Source organism: Oncorhynchus kisutch, linkage group LG8 (genome assembly GCF_002021735.2).
Source record: "Oncorhynchus kisutch isolate 150728-3 linkage group LG8, Okis_V2, whole genome shotgun sequence".
NCBI lineage: Eukaryota > Metazoa > Chordata > Actinopteri > Salmoniformes > Salmonidae > Oncorhynchus > Oncorhynchus kisutch.
The window spans coordinates 78,187,080-78,208,158 of NC_034181.2; the positions used below are offsets into that span (position 1 = coordinate 78,187,080).

General features: G+C 44.8%; 1 protein-coding gene across 1 annotated transcript in view; it reads left to right on the top strand.

The window, feature by feature from the left end:
- The window catches only part of LOC109881087 (protein unc-13 homolog C), a 222,597-nt gene that overhangs the window by 29,490 nt on the left and 172,028 nt on the right, over window positions 1-21,079 (top strand). Inside the window, exons 3-5 of the mRNA XM_031829463.1 lie at window positions 13,815-13,837; window positions 14,951-15,000; window positions 17,764-17,842. Coding sequence (XP_031685323.1) covers window positions 13,815-13,837; window positions 14,951-15,000; window positions 17,764-17,842 — 152 coding nt within the window. The remainder of the gene's footprint in view (window positions 1-13,814; window positions 13,838-14,950; window positions 15,001-17,763; window positions 17,843-21,079) is intronic.

The window sequence follows — 21,079 nt, forward strand, 5'->3', positions numbered from 1 at the left end:
TCTATTCTCACATTACCCTTTCCATTTAGTGAACTAGGTCTATTCTCCACATTACCCTTTCCATTTAGTGAACTAGGTCTATTCTCCACATTAGCCTTTCCATTTAGTGGACTAGGTCTATTCTCCACATTAGCCTTTCCATTTAGTGGACTAGGTCTATTCTCCACATTGGCCTTTCCATTTAGTGAACTAGGTCTATTCACCACATTACCCTTTCCATTTAGTGAACTAGGTCTATTCTCCACATTAGCCTTTCCATTTAGTGAACTAGGTCTGTTCACCACATTACCCTTTCCATTTAGTGAACTAGATCTATTCTCCACATTACCCTTTCCATTTAGTGAACTAGGTCTATACTTCACATTACCCTTTCCATTTAGTGAACTAGGTCTATTCTCCACATTAGCCTTTCCATTTAGTGAACTAGGTGTGTTCTCCACATTACCCTTTCCATTTAGTGAACTAGGTCTATTCTCCACATTACCCTTTCCATTTAGTGAACTAGGTCTATTCTCCACATTAGCCTTTCCATTTAGTGGACTAGGTCTATTCTCCACATTAGCCTTTCCATTTAGTGAACTAGGTCTATTCTCCACATTAGCCTTTCCATTTAGTGAACTAGGTCTGTTCACCACATTACCCTTGCCATTTAGTGAACTAGGTCTATTCTCCACATTAGCCTTTCCATTTAGTGAACTAGGTCTATTCTCCACATTACCCTTTCCATTTAGTGACCTAGGTCTATTCACCACATTAGCCTTTCCATTTAGTGAACTAGGTCTATTCTCCACATTAGCCTTTCCATTTAGTGTACTAGGTCTGTTCACCACATTACCCTTTCCATTTAGTGAACTAGGTCTATTCTCCACATTAGCCTTTCCATTTAGTGAACTAGGTCTGTTCTCCACATTACCCTTTCCATTTAGTGAACTAGGTCTATTCTCCACATTACCCTTTCCATTTAGTGAACTAGGTCTATACTTCACATTACCCTTTCCATTTAGTGAAGTAGGTCTATTCTCCACATTAGCCTTTCCATTTAGTGAACTAGGTCTATTCTCCACATTAGCCTTTCCATTTAGTGAACTAGGTCTATTCTTCACATTACCCTTTCCATTTAGTGAACTAGGTCTATTCTCCACATTAGCCTTTCCATTTAGTGAACTAGGTCTGTTCTCCACATTACCCTTTCCATTTAGTGAACTAGGTCTATTCTCCACATTACCCTTTCCATTTAGTGAACTAGGTCTATACTTCACATTACCCTTTCCATTTAGTGAACTAGGTCTATTCTCCACATTAGCCTTTCCATTTAGTGAACTAGGTCTATTCTCCACATTAGCCTTTCCATTTAGTGAACTAGGTCTATTCTTCACATTACCCTTTCCATTTAGTGAACTAGGTCTATTCTCCACATTACCCTTTCCATTTAGTGAACTAGGTCTATTCTCCACATTACCCTTTCCATTTAGTGAACTAGGTCTATTCTCCACATTAGCCTTTCCATTTAGTGAACTAGGTCTATTCTCCACATTACCCCTTCCATTTAGTGAACTAGGTCTATTCGCCACATTAGCCTTTCCATTTAGTTAAGTAGGTCTATACACCACATTACCCTTTCCATTTAGTGAACTAGGTCTATTCTCCACATTAGCCTTTCCATTTAGTGAACTAGGTCTATTCTCCACATTAGCCTTTCCATTTAGTGAACCTGGTCTATTCTCCACATTAGCCTTTCCATTTAGTGGACTAGGTCTATTCTCCACATTAGCCTTTCCATTTAGTGTACTAGGTCTGTTCACCACATTACCCTTTCCATTTAGTGAACTAGGTCTATTCTAAACATTAGCCTTTCCATTTAGTGAACTAGGTCTGTTCTCCACATTACCCTTTCCATTTAGTGAACTAGGTCTATTCTCCACATTACCCAATTCCATTTAGTGAACTAGGTCTATACTTCACATTACCCTTTCCATTTAGTGAAGTAGGTCTATTCTCCACATTAGCCTTTCCATTTAGTGAACTAGGTCTATTCTCCACATTAGCCTTTCCATTTAGTGAACTAGGTCTATTCTTCACATTACCCTTTCCATTTAGTGAACTAGGTCTATTCTCCACATTAGCCTTTCCATTTAGTGAACTAGGTCTGTTCTCCACATTACCCTTTCCATTTAGTGAACTAGGTCTATTCTCCACATTACCCTTTCCATTTAGTGAACTAGGTCTATACTTCACATTACCCTTTCCATTTAGTGAACTAGGTCTATTCTCCACATTAGCCTTTCCATTTAGTGAACTAGGTCTATTCTCCACATTAGCCTTTCCATTTAGTGAACTAGGTCTATTCTTCACATTACCCTTTCCATTTAGTGAACTAGGTCTATTCTCCACATTACCCTTTCCATTTAGTGAACTAGGTCTATTCTCCACATTACCCTTTCCATTTAGTGAACTAGGTCTATTCTCCACATTAGCCTTTCCATTTAGTGAACTAGGTCTATTCACCACATTACCCCTTCCATTTAGTGAACTAGGTCTATTCGCCACATTAGCCTTTCCATTTAGTGAAGTAGGTCTGTACACCACATTACCCTTTCCATTTAGTGAACTAGGTCTATTCTCCACATTAGCCTTTCCATTTAGTGGACTAGGTCTACTCTCCACACTACCCTTTCCATTTAGTGAACTAGGTCTATTCTCCACATTAGCCTTTCCATTTAGTAAACTAGGTCTATTCTCCACATTACCCTTTCCATTTAGTGAACTAGGTCTATTCTCCACATTAGCCTTTCCATTTAGTGGACTAGGTCTATTCTCCACATTAGCCTTTCCATTTAGTGAACTAGGTCTATTCTCCACATTAGCCTTTCCATTTAGTGAACTAGGTCTGTTCACCACATTACCCTTTCCATTTAGTGAACTAGGTCTATTCTCCACATTAGCCTTTCCATTTAGTGAACTAGGTCTATTCTCCACATTAGCCTTTCCATTTAGTGAACTAGGTCTATTCTCCACATTAGCCTTTCCATTTAGTGAACTAGGTCTGTTCACCACATTACCCTTTCCATTTAGTGAACTAGGTCTATTCTCCACATTAGCCTTTCCATTTAGTGAACTAGGTCTGTTCTCCACATTACCCTTTCCATTTAGTGAACTAGGTCTATTCTCCACATTACCCTTTCCATTTAGTGAACTAGGTCTATACTTCACATTACCCTTTCCATTTAGTGAACTAGGTCTATTCTCCACATTACCCTTTCCATTTAGTGAACTAGGTCTATTCTCCACATTAGCCTTTCCATTTAGTGAACTAGGTCTATTCTTCACATTACCCTTTCCATTTAGTGAACTAGGTCTGTTCTCCACATTACCCTTTCCATTTAGTGAACTAGGTCTATTCTCCACATTACCCTTTCCATTTAGTGAACTAGGTCTATACTTCACATTACCCTTTCCATTTAGTGAACTAGGTCTATTCTCCAAATTAGCCTTTCCATTTAGTGAACTAGGTCTATTCTCCACATTAGCCTTTCCATTTAGTGAACTAGGTCTATTCTTCACATTACCCTTTCCATTTAATGAACTAGGTCTATTCTCCACATTACCCTTTCCATTTAGTGAACTAGGTCTATTCTCCACATTGCCCTTTCCATTTAGTGAACTAGGTCTATTCTCCACATTAGCCTTTCCATTTAGTGAACTAGGTCTATTCTCCACATTACCCCTTCCATTTAGTGAACTAGGTCTATTCTCCACATTACCCTTTCCATTTAGTGAACTAGGTCTATTCCCCACATTACCCTTTCCATTTAGTGAACTAGGTCTATTCTCCACATTACCCTTTCCATTTAGTGAACTAGGTCTATTCTCCACATTACCCTTTCCATTTAGTGAACTAGGTCTATTCTCCACATTAGCCTTTCCATTTAGTGAACTAGGTCTATTCTCCACATTACCCCTTCCATTTAGTGAACTAGGTCTATTCTCCACATTACCCTTTCCATTTAGTGAACTAGGTCTATTCGCCACATTACCCTTTCCATTTAGTGAACTAGGTCTATTCTCCACATTACCCTTTCCATTTAGTGAACTAGGTCTATTCACCACATTACCCTTTCCATTTAGTGAACTAGGTCTATTCTCCACATTACCCTTTCCATTTAGTGAACTAGGTCTATTCTCCACATTACCCTTTCCATTTAGTGAACTAGGTCTATTCTCCACATTACCCTTTCCATTTAGTGAACTAGGTCTATTCTCCACATTACCCTTTCCATTTAGTGAACTAGGTCTATTCTCCACATTACCCTTTCCATTTAGTGAACTAGGTCTATTCTCCACATTACCCTTTCCATTTAGTGAACTAGGTCTATTCTTGTGAATTCCGTCAATGCTTTTAGTGGAACATTGACCCACTTTTAAGAGTTTGATAATAATGTCAAAATATGATTTGTCTTATTGCTCTGATATTACATTTCCCCTTTGGGATCTGCTAAATGAATCAACCGGTATACCTTAGACTATGGCTGGAATCTCATGAAACCTGCTGAAATTATATTATTATTTTGCTTAAAAATGCTCATTTCGATTAAAGTGAATATTAGATTTGTTTTGTTACACTTCAAAAAACATGATTTAATGAATCTGATTAGACTTACTGGAATAATGCTTTTTCTGCAGCTCAGGTTTGCAGACAAAACCGCAAGCTTAATAAGACAAACATATGGCCAAAGAAAAATGATTTCTCGGTCTGTATAAGTGGTTATTATTGATTTAGTGAAGCAAACAATGAACTGTTTTAAGTGGAATGAAGAAAGGTTTTTAAATCAGAGCTATGGCGAGACCAGGGGAATAGCCCGTCTCTTGTTTAAAGTGAACAACTCTTGACCTACATGTGGTAGCAGCTATAGTGCATGGCTACACTCACAGCACACACACACACACACACACACACACACACACACACACACACACACACACACACACACACACACACACACACACACACACGCACGCACGCACGCACGCACACACACACACACACACACACACACACACACACACACACACACACACACACACACACACACACACACACACACACACACACACACGCACACACACACACACACATACATACATACACACACAAACACAGTTCAGATATGGCTACAGCTACAGCTAATGCTGCTGCTGTTGTTATTACTTTGTCATTTTTGACATTACTAGTTATTTTTGCTATTGTTTATTTTATTGCTATTGCTAAATCTATTTCTATTGGTAATTCAAATTTATTTGACAATTGCTAGAGCCTAATCTATTTTTATTTCTACAGCTATGACTATACTGTACATGCATGAATATAGCTACAGCTACTTACAGCTACAGCTATTGCTACTAACACTGCTATTGTTGGTGTTAGTCTTACAGCTGCCACTACTGTATTGAGATGATAATTGGGCTCCCAAGGGCATTCTCAAACCAGGTCAGCCTTGCTTAAAATATTTATATGAGTTTTGTATGGTAGTGTACTGTAGCCTCTTTCTACTACTACTGCTGCCACTGTTGGCTGCGGATGGTTTCTCCTGGGAGAGGCAGAGAAAGGCAGACCCTGGTCCTGGCACACTGTGCCACATTCTATAAGCGTCTATATATAAAAGATGCAAATAAAGTGGCATTAAAAAGGAAAGCAGGAGGGGGAGATGTGTTGTTATGTTAATTGTTGTGATGGGATCCTACTAACTCTGGGTGTAGATTGCTGTTCAAATACCAATACTCTCAATTGACTGGCTCTGTGGCTTTGCCCTGGCTCTAGATCTGTAGTAGTCAGAAACAAACTGGCCATAGGACAGTCAGGCAAATGCCAGATGGGCTGATCCATCTATAGCCAAGTGGGCCAGTCTAAATTGGGTTTTTATGATTATAATTATTTGGCTAATAATGGGGGCCTCACAATTTCTGGTCCCAGTCTGTCCCTGGCAGCAGACGTTCCAGTGGTTTAGGCTGTGGGAAGGATTATCAACAGAGATTCTGAGCTAACATGGACCGTCTTCCTCCCTCCTTGAGAATGGCTGTAGTTCTGAGTCTCTCTCACTCCCTTCCTCGAAAAACAGCTGTATAGCTTTGACTCTGTCTTTCTCTCTCACTGGAAATGGCTGAGGCTTTGAGTCCGTCTCACTGCCTCTGTCTGCCACAGCCACAACACAAGAGGAATCATCCCAAATGCAATTGGACTCCTTTAGTGATTGTGTTACATGATGCAGGGAGTTTGAGTGCTGCAGCCTATGGGAAACCACAGATTCTGGGCAGGCCCCATTTGCATTTTTAGTAGCTACAGATTTATGGACATATCCACTACTTCTGCCATGTACGACCACTCCACGGATCCTGCAAGCATTCAGACAGACAGGGCGTACCAGTACATAACTAGCAGTGGCGTAAACACAGTTTCTCTGGGCCCCCTGCAAGATCAGAGTTGCCCGCATCTGGCAATTTATTGACTGTCCAGTATCCAGATTACCTGTCCTCAGAGCTTCCTATACAGTGAATCACTTTTCATAACGTGTTGAGGCCAGCAATTAAGGATAATGAGAGGCTCAATTAAAGCTGTTGCAGAACTGCTGTATTTGAAGCACCACTCCCCCTACTCCCCTTACCTGATGTTGCTATGGCAATCATGCTGTTTTTACTATCCCTGTAACTGTTACTACTGCGGAGAGATTGTTTTCTAAGCTAAAACTCATAAAGACCTACTAAGAAGCATTAGGCTGTCGGTCTGAAGTGAGCTTTTGAACACCTGAGTAAGCTCCACTCATTACACTGGCACCGTCGTAGCCTTGACCACAACATTTGTTCACCGATATCCCCTTCTACTTGCAGTCAGTTAAATGCTTTCTTCTCTCCTTCTTTTCTTTCTCTTATTTTCTCTTCCTCTCTCTCACTTCCCTCCTCTCTCTTTCTCTCCCCTCACTCCCTTATCTCTCTTCCTCTACTCCTCTAGGTCCCCCCTCTCACCCCTCTCTCTGTTACTTTTTCTAATTATTTGTGTGTTGGTATTGAGTCCCAGCCTCACAGACCCTGGTGGGAAGGGTCAGTAGAACTACCTGGTTATATTGTCAGCCTGCAGAAGACTATTCCGAAGTGTTGAATTGCACACTTCCCGTCATGGACTCCCTCCAGCCAATTTTTAAACCAATCCAATGCCTTTAAATCTGTGACTGGAATTGTGCGGGTGTGGGATGGAGAATTTGGCCAAAACCTAAGGCTCCTAATGGGAAGCTCTTCAGTACCTGATTATATTACTAGCCTGAAGATGGCTAGCTTCTGGTTATATTGTTAGCCTGAAGACGACTAGCTTCTAGTTATATTGTTAGCCTGAAGACGGCTAGCTTCTGGTTATATTGTTAGCCTGGAGACGGCTAGCTGCTGGTCATTATGTATTGTTACCAGGAAAGCTATCTTCTGATTATATTGTTTGCCTGCCAAAGGCTAGCTGCTAGTCATACTGTATTGTTAGCCTGCAGAAGGCTAGCTGCTGGTCATACTATATTGTTAGCCTGCATCAAAGCTAGCTGCTGGTCATACTGTATTGTTAGCCTGCATCAAGGCTAGCTGCTGGTCATACTGTATTGTTAGCCTGCAGAAGGCTAGCTACTGGTCATACTGTATTGTTAGCCTGCATCAAGGCTAGCTGCTGGTCATACTGTATTGTTAGCCTGCATCAAGGCTAGCTGCTGGTCATACTGTATTGTTAGCTTGCAGGGGAGGGTAAGTGCTTGTTGATGGTTAGCTTGCAGTCCTCCTAGTTAAACTGTTAGCTCGCAGCAGGCTAGCTGCTTCACTGACTTCGGATCAATGCCCTCTGTTACCATGCTCTGTGGTATTATAGTCTATTTGTTCAACTGTGCGACCAAGACCATATCCACTTTATATTTGTAACACAGTCCTATTGTGTACATATCTGTTTTATTACTATGCATGCTACTTTACTCTAATTACTTGTTATTTTTCAGTGACTTTTGATTGTTATTAATATTCTACTGCAATGTTGAGGCTAGTATGCAAGCATTTCACTGCATCCTTTATGACTGCTGTAAACTGTGTATGTAACGAATACAATTATAGGTGTTTGGAGGGGTCGTGCTTGGTGATGGTTAGCTTGCAGCTTGCCTCCTAGTTAAATTGTTAGCTTGCAGCAGGCTAGTTGCTTCACTGACTACGGATCAATGCCCTGTGTGACCATAAGTGTTCCTCTGCATCTGACTAGCTTGATTTAGTGTTATCTCAATGAGGTAGCTGACAACATAACCAGCTTTCCTCTTAAAAATCGATTTTCTTTCCAGTGATTTAAGTGGGTCTTTTTTTATAACATTTTAAAGCGTCTTTGTATTACGTGTCTCAGTGGCACAGCTGGACCTTGCTAGAACTTACCCAGATTTGCCTTAGCTTTGAGTGGCACCTAGATTTCCTGCATCTTAGCTGTACCTATGCTAGCTGTGCTATGTTTCCAGATTTGCTGCTAGACAAATTGTATTTTAACTGTATCTAGTTTTGCTGCACCTACTGTATCTTAGCTGTACCTGTATACTTGGCAGACCTGCATTAGTTTTTCCTATGTTACAGTAGCTGTACCTATCATAGTAGCTTCACTGATCTTAACATGGCTAAAGAGGTACATTGAGGCCAGTGTTGGGGCTAGCAGGTTGTTTGAAAATGTATTCTATACATGTGCTGAAGAGATCAATGGTAGGCAGACCATGGGGGATAGAACAAGGATGCTGTCATTGGCACCCATTCAAAAAAAGATGATTTAACAAAGTGGATATTAGTCAAATTTGTAATGATTTTTGTGTTCTAACAGGCCCACAATGTGGTTAATACAATCTGATTTGCATGCCGCATAATATTTCGAAGTTGTCCTTTCAGGTTTAGAAAAACAATATGCTAAATGCCGACTCCCGTTTCGATAAGCTAGCCATATAGAAATTGGTGGTGGTATTTGCAGTCATTTTTATATGTAATGCAGTTGATTGGTGACAATGACATTATTAACATGTAATGGGGTTGACACACATACAAACATTGTATGCTCATTTTTACCAACATAGTGTGAAATATTCTTAATTAAACAATAGCTTAAATGTATAGGCTAACTTTGATGGGCGGCAATGAGGAGATTGTTTATCTATCTCCCATGAGGGACAAGTGTGTGGCGTTTCCATGGCATTTCCATTGTTATGTTTGAACTCTTTCCTGACCTATAGTTTCCTAGTGTGTTCAGAGTCTGGGGTTTCCTTGTACGGTGGTGACAGAGGTCTCCCAGTGGCAGCTAGCGCTGACCCGCCTTCTGTAAACAATGCTAGTTTACACAGTGACTGCATCCCAATTGGCACCTATGGGCCCTGACAAAAAGCAGTGCACTATATAGGAAATAGGGTGGCAATGGGATGCAACAATGTATCACTACCTCTCTGTCAATGTTGCTGTAGGACTCAGTCCTAGTATATCACCGAGTGTTGTTTTTTATGCGTGGCAGTATTTGATCTTGATTATGCTGACACTTATCAGTGGCAGATCAATAGTGAAGTCATTACACTGCCCTGTACTGTGTAGCGCTATCTCTTTAAGACTACAACATTATCATCAACGGTTCAACACCTAGGACACTCCGGTGTAGCTGTAAAGGCGTTCCTCTGTTGAAAGAGGAGCGGACCAAAATGCAGCGTGGTGGTTACTCATGTTCATTAATGAAAATGAACAAACAAACAATACAAAACAACAAACGTAACGCGAAAACCTATACAGCCTATCTTGTGACAACTAACACAGAGACAGGAACAATCACCCACAAACACACAGTGAAACCCAGGCTACCTAAATATGGTTCCCAATCAGAGAGAACGAGAATCACCTGACTCTGATTGAGAACCGCCTCAGGCAGCCATAGACTATGCTAGACACCCCACAAAACCCCAAGACAAAAACGCACCACAATAACCCATGTCACACCCTGGCCTGACCAAATAAATGAAGACAAACGTGACAGTACCCCCCCTTGACGCGCGGCTCCAACAGCGCGCCGACACCGACCTCGGGGACGACCCGGAGGACGAGGCGCAGGGCGATCCGGGTGGAGACGGTGGAACTTCCGCAGCAATGAAGGGTCCAGGACCATATACATACGTGTATAGATACGGACCGTACCCTTCCCACTCCACGAGGTACTGAGACATTGGAGACATTGGCTTGAGGGTGTTTAGCCCCCTCAAGCCAATGTCTCCACGCCTTCAGAGCCTTGACAACAGCTCCCGGTCCCCCACATCATAGTTTTGCTCTGCCGGACTGAGCTTCTTCGAAAAGAAAGCACAGGGGCGGAGCTTTGGTGGCGTGCCCGAGCTCTGAGAGAGCACGACTCCTATCACAGCCTCGGACACGTCCACCTCCACTATGAATGCCAAAGAGGGATCCAGATGAGTCAGCACGGGAGCCGAGGTAAACAGAGCCTTCAGGTTAACAAAGGCACTGTCCGCCTCAGCCGACCACTGCAGTCGCACCGGTCCCCCCTTCAGCAGTGAGGTAATGGGAGCCGCTACCTGACAAAAACCCCGGATAAACCTTTGGTAGTAGTTGGCAAACCCTAGAAACCGCTGCCGAAACCCCTACTCCCACCCTTTACCATGGTGGGAGTAGGCCAATTATGCACGGCTGAAATGCGGTCACTCTCCATCTCCACCCCTGAAATGGAAATGCAGTACCCTAGGAAGGAGACGGACTGTTGGAAGAACAGACATTTCTCAGGTCATGCTCCAACAGTCTATCAAGCACTCTGCGCACCAGGGACTCATGCTCGGCGCTGGTAGCGGAGTATATCAGAATGTTGTCGATATACACCACTACACCCTGCCCGTGCAGGTCCCGGAAAATCTCGTCAACAAAGGCCTGGAAGACTGATGGAGCATTCATCAACCCATACGGCATGATGAGGTACTCATAGTGCCTCGCTTACAACCGGATACACACCAGGTTGTAAGCGCTCCTGAGATACAGTTTTGTGAAGAAGCCTGCCCCATGTATTGACTCGATCGCACTGGCGATGAGAGGCAGCGGGTAGCTGTACCTCACAGTGATCTGATTGATACCCTGATAGTCAATACACGGGCACAGACCTCCATCCTTCTTCTTCACATAAAAGAAACTCGAGGAGGCAGGTGAAGTGGAGGGTCAAATGTATCCCTGCCCCAGGGATTTGGAGACATATGTTTCCATATCCGCCATCACCTCCTGTGACAGAGGATACACGTGACTCCTGGGAAGTGCTGCATCTACCAGGAGATTTATCGCACAATCCCCCCGTCGATGGGGTGGTAATTGAGTCGCCTTCTTCTTACAGAAGACGAGAGCCAAATCGGCATATTCTGAGGGGATGCGCACGGTGGAGACCTGGTCTGGACTTTCCACCGTAGTCGCACTGATGGAAACCCCCACACACCTCCCTTAGCACTTTCGTGACCACCCCTTGAGAGCCCTCTGTTGCCACGAAATATTGGGGTCATGACAGGCCAACCAGGGTAGGCCCAGCACCACGGGAAATCAAAAAGGAAGAGACTGATTCTCTCCTTGTGACCCTCCTGCGTAACCATGTCTAGTGGAGCGGTGGCCTCCCTAATCAGCCCTGACCCTAGTTGTCTACTATCTAGGGCGTCCACAGTGAAGGGCATATCTACAGGAACAAGGGGGATCCCTAAACTATGGGCAAAAGAACAGTCAATAAAATTCCCAGCTGTCCCTGAATCTACGAGCACCTTATGCTGGGAATGCGGGGAGAACTCAGGAAATTTAATATACACATACATGTGAGCAACAGGGGGCTCTGGGTGAGTCTGGTGCCGACTCACCTGGGATAACACAATAGTACCCTGCCTACTGCCTCGACTCCCTGAGGAACCCCCCCCCCCCCCCCCCCGCCAGCACCGACCAGCAGTGTGCCCTCTGCGGCCACAGATGGTACAGGGAATGGGCCCTCCTCCGGTAGGCCAACTCCCGACGGACGCCCCCGCGCAGACTGCATCAGTAGTGATCGATCAGGGCCTTGTTGTTCCATCCCGCGCTGGCGGCCAGGGTCCGGAAGCCCAATGCGAAATCGTGCGCACTACTCGTCCCCTGCCTCAGGTGGAACAGACGTTCACCCGCCGCTCGACCCTCAGGTGTGTGGTCTGCCCGAAATCGACGGGTGAACTCTCCGTAATGGTCCAACTCCATACGGTGTTGGCCCACTCCAGGGCTTTGCCTGAGAGGCCGGAGACAAGAGTGGACACCCTCTCAAGTCCCAAAGGAGCCGGGTGGACGGTCACCAGGTATAGTTCGAGCTGGAGTAGGAACCCCTGGCATCCGGCAGCCGTCCCAACATACTCCCTCGGGAGCGCGAGCCGAATCCCGCTGGGACCTGGTGAAGGAGAGGTGGACAGTGTTGTCGGCGGTAGTGGGGCTGGGTGAGGCGCTGGAAATCCTCCTCCTCTCTCCCAATCATCCATTGTCTTCAGCACGCGATCCATGACGGTGCTCAGACATTGCAACATGGTCGCGTGCTGCCCCCACATGGAGGGCGTCTGCTCCTGCTGACTCCATTCTTGGGTGAGTGATTCTGTAATCGGCGGCCTGTGTGTAGCTGGTGTGGAGGAGTCAGGCGCAGGACAGCAGATATGAGTAATGAACATACTTTACTCAAGAAAATCAAATATATACCACACAATAAACTAGGGATAAACTGGGATTGAAACAAGGTGTGTTAAACAAAGACAAAACAATTGGAAAATGAAAAGTGGATCGGCGATGGCTAGAAGGCCGGTGACGTCGACCGCCGAACGCCACCCGAACAAGGAGAGGGACCGACTTCGGCGGAAGTCGTGACAAGTACGTTGTATATTGGTATGACTCCAGTTAATTCAGTATATTGTACATAGGTATTTATATTGTACATCGTATTGTACATTGTATGGAGTTACAGTACAGTATGTGTCTATTCAAAGTTACTATCCCTCTGGCACAAACTGACTGTCTCTGTCTGTATACATTTTTGGGGAAAAACTGAAGTAAAAAATACTGTACTGAAACATCTCTATAGTAGTGAAATCTGTTTATCCCTATATACCACTTTAATTTAGCAGATGTTTTATCCAAAGGGATTTCCATTCCAGTGAGTGCATGTATTTTTATTATGCGTATGTGACCCCTGCAGGAATTGAACCTCAGACCTTGGCGTTGCTGCGAATGATAATAATAATAATGATAATAATAATAATAAATTGCATTTGTAGAGCACTTTTCATTTATAGACATAAATCACAAAGCTCTTAGCAACAGGACTACCACCAGATATGGCTGTATCTATGTCCTGTGTAGTAAGAGACTGAACTGGACCACATCTATAGTACTGTATCATATAGTGCTATATATAGTACTATATTGGGTACTATATCTATTCTGGTAGGAACTGAACTCATGCTAGAGACCAAAATGAACAACATGGTATTGTATCTAGTTATGGGACTGTACACATGTATAATACTGTATGTATTTAGAGACATATTTACATAGTATTTTATCTAGTTATGGGACTTTACACATGTATAATACTGTATGTATTTAGAGACATAAACACATAGTATTGTATCTAGTTATGGGGACTGTACACATGTATAATACTGTATGTATTTAGAGACATAAACACATAGTATTGTATTATTGTATCTAAGTTCGGACTGTTTAAGAAGCTCCTGTCTAACTTCCTATGCTTCTTTCCTTCTTTCTCTTTTCAGAAAAACCTCCACCACACAACAAGGTTTAAAATCATTGTTTAATCAAATTCATGTAGACCCACATGATTTCCATCTTTCCATCTGTGTGTGTGCGTGCGTAGGTGTGTGTGTGTGTGTGACCATGTTATAGTTGCATTTGAAAGTGCTACATGTGCCTTGTGGACATTTACTGTTGATTGTTTATGTTTCTCTATCTTTTTCTGAATGATTTGGGTGGTAACATCTTGTATTCAGTACTGTGTATGTATGTGTGTGCTTGTGTGTGTGTGTGTGTGTGTGTGTGTGTGTGTGTGTGTGTGTGTGTGTGTGTGTGTGTGTGTGTGTGTGTGTGTGTGTGTGTGTGTGTGTGTGTGTGTGTGTTTGTGTGTGTTTGCGTGTGTGTGTGTGTGTGTGCACGTGTGTAAGTCGATTTTGTGTGTGCTTGCGTCCGTTTCAAAATGTATGTTTGTTTTGTGTGTGTGTTTGTGCTTAGGTGGGGATCAGAGAGGATGAAGTGTTATAAAACAAATTGTGGCCCTGAGCACCACGAACGACACATTCTATTGTCTTAGTGTTGAATACCAGCTCAGGAAATCACATTGAAATGGAATAATTCTCAACTTGCCCTGAGGGGGATCTCCATTTCCTGCCTCTGTGCTCTACTCAGCCTCCACACACACACGCACACACACACGCACACACACACACACGCACACACACACACACACGCACACACACACACACACACACACACACACACACACACACACACACACACACACACACACACACACACACACACACACCACACACACACACACACACACACACACACACACACACACACACACACACACACACACACACACACACACACACACACACACACACACACACACACTGCTTCGACTCTCCTCCCTCTTTAGGGAGGATTCTGTCCTGATCTGACCTCCAGATGGACAGTACTTTTCCAAATTGGGCTTTTGTTTTCCGTTGTGTGTGTTTGCTGTGTGTGTGTGTTTGCTGTGTGTGTGTTTGCTGTGTGTGTGTTTGCTGTGTGTGTGTGTGTGTTTGTGTTGCCTCACCTTCTGTTTGTGAATGGTTCCATGCCACAGTATGTTTAGCTGTGTGATGTTGTACTTCTCTTCTCTCTGCAGCCTCTCAATGTGCTGGATCCCAAAGTACTGGGCCTACAGGCTGTCGGAGGGTGAGTGACTTCTGACTGTCCCAAATGGCACCCAATTTCCTATATAGTGCACTACTTTTGATCAGAGACCTACTGGTTCTGGTAAAAAAGTAGTGTACTATATAGGGAATATGGTACCATTTGGGACATTTGCATCGACTAAACATGGAAGGTTTCCCAAAGTCTGCGTAGCTCAAATAGTTATTTCTTTCCATAACCCATGCAGCCGTACAGCTGCAAGAGAGCAACTATATTCAAATCGGTGTTTGACAGTTCATCTTCTGTCCATGAACAAACTGAATTTGTAAATGAAAGCACTTCAATGTTCTACGAGAGGTGTGCATCTAGGGGGGTGTCCCAAATGCCACCATATTCCAGAGAGCACTACTTTTGACCAGAGCCATATGGGCCCTCGACAAAAGTAGTCCACTGTATAAGGAATACATTCATAGATAAAAAGGTGCTATCTAAAACCTAAAAGCGTTCTTCAGCTGTCCCCATAGGAGAACTATTTGAAGAACCCTTTTTGGTTCCAGGTATAAATCTTTTGTGTTCCATGTAAAACCCTTTCCACAGAAAGGGTTTTGCAATGAAAGGATTCTACTTGGAACCAAAAAGGGTTCACCTATCGGAACAGCGGAAGAACACTTTTGAAAGCCTTTTTTCTAAGAGTGTAGGGTGCCATTTGGGATGCCCCCTATATTGTTAAAATAAATACAATTCTGCTTTAGTAGAACACCAACCCTTGGTCTGGGTCTGGGTCTGGGTCTGGGTCTGGGTCTGGGTCTGGATCTGGGTCTGGATCTGGGTCTGGGTCTGGGTCTGGATCTGGGTCTGGGTCTGGGTCTGGATCTGGGTCTGGGTCTGGGTCCGGGTCTGGGTCAGGTCTGGGTCTGGGTCTGGGTCTGGGTCTGGGTCAGGTCTGGGTCTGGGTCTGGGTCTGGGTCTGGGTCAGGTCTGGGTCTGGGTCTGGGTCTGGGTCAGGTCTGGGTCTGGGTCTGGGTCTGGGTCTGGGTCTGGGTCTGGGTCAGGTCTGGGTCTGGGTCTGGGTCTGGGTCTGGGTCTGGGTCTGGGTCTGGGTCTGCTCTAGATTGGTAGGAATGCTTTGATTCTATTCCTCGTCCCTAACTTGTACATTTGTTCTTCAGATCTGACTGTGTGTGTGTTTCTCTCTCTTTATGTGTGTGTGTTGATGTATGAATCATTGTTTCTGTGCTGAAGCAGACTGTTTAATGTCTCTGTGGGCAGCTGATTAACACATCGGAGCTTTGGGGGAGAGAGCTGTAATTTGGTTCTGAACCCTCAGGCCTTCCATCCCCACCCACAGACAGCCAATCCAAACATCACTCCACTTAGCCTATACTTAACTAGAGAGGCACTAGCAACTTATAGCAGTTATACAGTATTTACTTACCAGGAAGTCATTGGCTGTGTCCCAAAATCAAGACGGGTGCTCTAGATAGTTATTGTCAGGGGAAAACCATTGTTAAGCCTGTCACAAAATCTGCAACACACTCTAGTAAGAGCTCTTTTTAGAGTCTTCCCCAGTCCCCCTTTCTCTCCACCCAGCCTCTCTCCCACAGCCCAGTCCCTGACTCTGACGTGGCCCAGCTTCTCTCTCTGTCCCCCTGCCTCTCTCCCCAGGCTCTCTCCCACAGTCGCTCTACAGCCAGCCTCTATCCCCCAGCCTTTCTTCCCCAGTCTCTCACCCAGTCTCCCCCCCAGTCTCCCCCCAGTCTCTCTGCCCCCTGCCTCTCTCCATCCAGACTTTCTCCATCCAGACTCTCTCCACCCAGCCTCTCTCCACCCAGTAACTCTACACCCAGTAACTCTCCACCCAGTCTCTTTCCACCCAGTTTCTCGCCACCAAGTCTCTCTCCACCCAGTCGCTCTCCCCCAGTCTCTTTCCACCTTTCTCCTCAGTCTCTCCACCCAGTGTGTCTACCCAGTCTCTCTACCCCAGCCTCTCTCCACCCAGCCTCTCAGAAACATGGATGAACGTCTAATTCTGACGTGAGACTGTGAGAGTTAGTTGCACCACACACATGAATGCACACACGCACACAGACAGACAAACATTAACAAGTCTGTTTCAGCACAGAAACAGTGACTCATACATTAACATATCACTCACACACACACACAGCTCACAGTAGTGTCCTGTCAGTTTTGACAAGTGTTTCCTCTCACCTGCTGAAGGTGTCTGCTACACTACCTTACCAGTCCACCGAGAGAGAGAGAGAGAGAGAGACAGACAGACAGACAGACAGACAGACAGACAGACAGACAGACAGACAGACAGACAGACAGACAGACAGACAGACAGACAGACAGACAGACAGACAGACAGACAGACAGACAGACAGACAGACAGACAGACAGACAGACAGACAGACAGACAGACAGACAGACAGACAGACAGACAGACAGACAGAAATACAGAGAGAGAGAGAGAGACAGACAGACAGACAGCGAGAGAGAGCAATACAGAGAGAGAGAGAGAGAGAGAGAGAGAGAGAGAGAGAGAGAGAGAGAGAGAGAGAGAGAGAGAGAGACAGATAGATAGAGAGAGATGGGATATCCCTGTCCAGAATATCCCTAGCCTGGGCCCTCTGGTCAGGCAGGGTAGCAGGGAAACCCGTAGGGAGAGAAAGGAGCCTGAGGTATGACTTGTGTGTTAGCCAGCCCTTGTAAATCACCATTCCCCTGTTTAGCCTGGTAATGCCCCCTCTACACGGCATTATTATGATATTAATAGGCCTTAAACCTGTCTGCTTCCAACAGAGCTGGCTGCATTCTTTATGGCATTGACAGCATGCCAGATTTACGCCGCAAGAGGACCTTACCTATTGTCCGAGACCTGGTGAGTTATCTGCCTCAACAAGGTTGTGTGTGAGTTACAGTGGGGCAAAAAAGTATTTAGTCAGCCACCAATTGTGCAAGTTCTCCCACTTAAAAAGATGAGAGAGGCCTGTAATTTTCATCATAGGTACACTACAACTATGACAGACAAAATGAGAAAAAAAATCCTGAAAATCACATTGTAGGATTTTTTATGAATTTATTTGCAGATTATGGTGGAAAATAAGTATTTGGTCAATAACAAAAGTTTCTCTCAATACTTTGTTATATACCCTTTGTTGGCAATGACAGAGGTCAAACGTTTTCTTTAAGTCTTCACAAGGTTTTCACACACTGTTGCTGGTATTTTGGCCCATTCCTCCATGCAGATCTCCTCTAGAGCAGTGATGTTTTGGGGCCGTTGCTGGGCAACACGGACTTTCAACTCCCTCCAAACATTTTCTATGGGGTTGAGATCTGGAGACTGGCTAGGCCACTCCAGGACCTTGAAATGCTTCTTACGAAGCCACTCCTTCGTTGCCCGGGCGGTGTGTTTGGGATCATTGTCATGCTGAAAGACCCAGCCACGTTTCATCTTCAATGCCCTTGCTGATGGAAGGAGGTTTTCACTCAAAATCTCACGATACATGGCCCCATTCATTCTTTCCTTTACACGGATCAGTCATCCTGGTCCCTTTGCAGAAAAACAGCCCCAAAGCATGATGTTTCCACCCCCATGCTTCACAGTAGGTATGGTGTTCTTTGGATGCAACTCAGCATTCTTTGTCCTCCAAACACGACGAGTTGAGTTTTTACCAAAAAGTTATATTTTGATTTCTTCTGACCATATGGCATTCTCCCAATCTTCTTCTGGATCATCCAATTGCTGTCTAGCTAACTTCAGACGGGCCTGGACATGTACTGGCTTAAGCAGGGGGACACGTCTGGCACTGCAGGATTTGAGTCCCTGGCGGCGTAGTGTGTTACTGATGGTAGGCTTTGTTACTTTGGTCCCAGCTCTCTGCAGGTCATTCACTAGGTCCCCCGTGTGGTTCTGGGTTTTTTGCTCACCGTTCTTGTGATCATTTTGACCCCATGGGGTGAGATCTTGCGTGGAGCCCCAGGTCGAGGGAGATTATCAGTGGTCTTGTATGTCTTCCATTTCCTAATAATTAGTCCCACAGTTGATTCCTTCAAACCAAGCTCAAATCAAATCAAATTAAATCAAATTTTATTTGTCACATACACATGGTTAGCAGATGTTAATGCAAGTGTAGCGAAATGCTTGTGCTTCTAGTTCCGACAATGCAGTAATAACCAACAAGTAATCTAACTAACAATTCCAAAAGTACTGTCGTATACACACAAGTGTAAGGGGATAAAGAATATGTACATAAAGATATATGAATGAGTACAGAGCGGCATAGGCAAGATACAGTAGATGGTATCGAGTACAGTATATACATATGAGATGAGTATGTAAACAAAGTGGCATAGTTAAAGTGGCTAGTGATACATGTATTACATAAAGATGCAGTAGATGATATAGAGTACAGTATATACGTATACATATGAGATGAATAATGTAGGGTATGTAAACATTATATTAGGTAGCATTGTTTAAAGTGGCTAGTGATATATTTTACATCATTTCCCATCAATTCCCATTATTAAAGTGGCTGGAGTTGAGTCAGTGTGTTGGCAGCAGCCACTCAATGTTAGTGGTGGCTGTTTAACAGTCTGATGGCCTTGAGATAGAAGCTGTTTTTCAGTCTCTCGGTCCCAGCTTTGATGCACCTGTACTGACCTCGCCTTCTGGATGATAGCGGGGTGAATAGGCAGTGGCTCAGGTGGTTGTTGTCCTTGATGATCTTTATGGCCTTCCTGTAACATCGGGTGGTGTAGGTGTCCTGGAGGGCAGGTAGTTTGCCCCCGGTGATGCGTTGTGCAGACCTCACTACCCTCTGGAGAGTCTTACGGTTGTGGGCGGAGCAGTTGCTGTACCAGACGGTGATACAGCCCGCCAGGATGCTCTCGATTGTGCATCTGTAGAAGTTTGTGAGTGCTTTTGGTGAGAAGCCGAATTTCTTCAGCCTCCTGAGGTTGAAGAGGTGCTGCTGCGCCTTCTTCACGATGCTGTCTGTGTGGGTGGACCAATTCAGTTTGTCTGTGATGTGTATGCCGAGGAACTTAAAACTTACTACCCTCTCCACTACTGTTCCATCGATGTGGATAGGGGAGTGTTCCCTCTGCTGTTTCCTGAAGTCCACAATCATCTCCTTAGTTTTGTTGACGTTGAGTGTGAGGTTATTTTCCTGACACCACACTCCGAGGGCCCTCACCTCCTCCCTGCAGGCCGTCTCGTCGTTGTTGGTAATCAAGCCTACCACTGTTGTGTCATCCGCAAACTTGATGATTGAGTTGGAGGCGTGCGTGGCCACGCAGTCGTGGGTGAACAGGGAGTACAGGGGAGGGCTCAGAACGCACCCTTGTGGGGCCCCAGTGTTGAGGATCAGCGGGGTGGAGATGTTGTTGCCTACCCTCACCACCTGGGGGCGGCCCGTCAGGAAGTCCAGTACCCAGTTGCACAGGGCGGGGTCGAGACCCAGGGTCTCGAGCTTGATGACGAGCTTGGAGGGTACTATGGTGTTAAATGCCGAGCTGTAGTCAATGAACAGCATTCTCACATAGGTATTCCTCTTGTCCAGATGGGTTAGGGCAGTGTGCAGTGTGGTTGAGATTGCATCGTCTGTGGACCTATTTGGGCGGTAAGCAAATTGGAGTGGGTCTAGGGTGTCAGGTAGGGTGGAGGTGATATGGTCCTTGACTAGTCTCTCAAAGCACTTCATGATGACGGAAGTGAGTGCTACGGGGCGGTAGTCGTTTAGCTCAGTTACCTTAGCTTTCTTGGGAACAGGAACAATGGTGGCCCTCTTGAGGCATGTGGGAACAGCAAACTGGGATAAGGATTGATTGAATATGTCCGTAAACACACCGGCCAGCTGGTCTGCGCATGCTCTGAGGGCGCGGCTGGGGATGGGGTCTGGCCCTGCATCTTTGCGAGGGTTAACACATTTAAATGTTTTACTCACCTCGGCTGCAGTGAAGGAGAGGCCGCATGTTTTGGTTGCAGGCCGTGTCAGTGGCACTGTATTGTCCTCAAAGCGGGCAAAAAAGTTATTTAGTCTGCCTGGGAGCAAGACATCCTGGTCCGTGACGGGGCTGGTTTTCTTTTTGTAATCCGTGATTGACTGTAGAC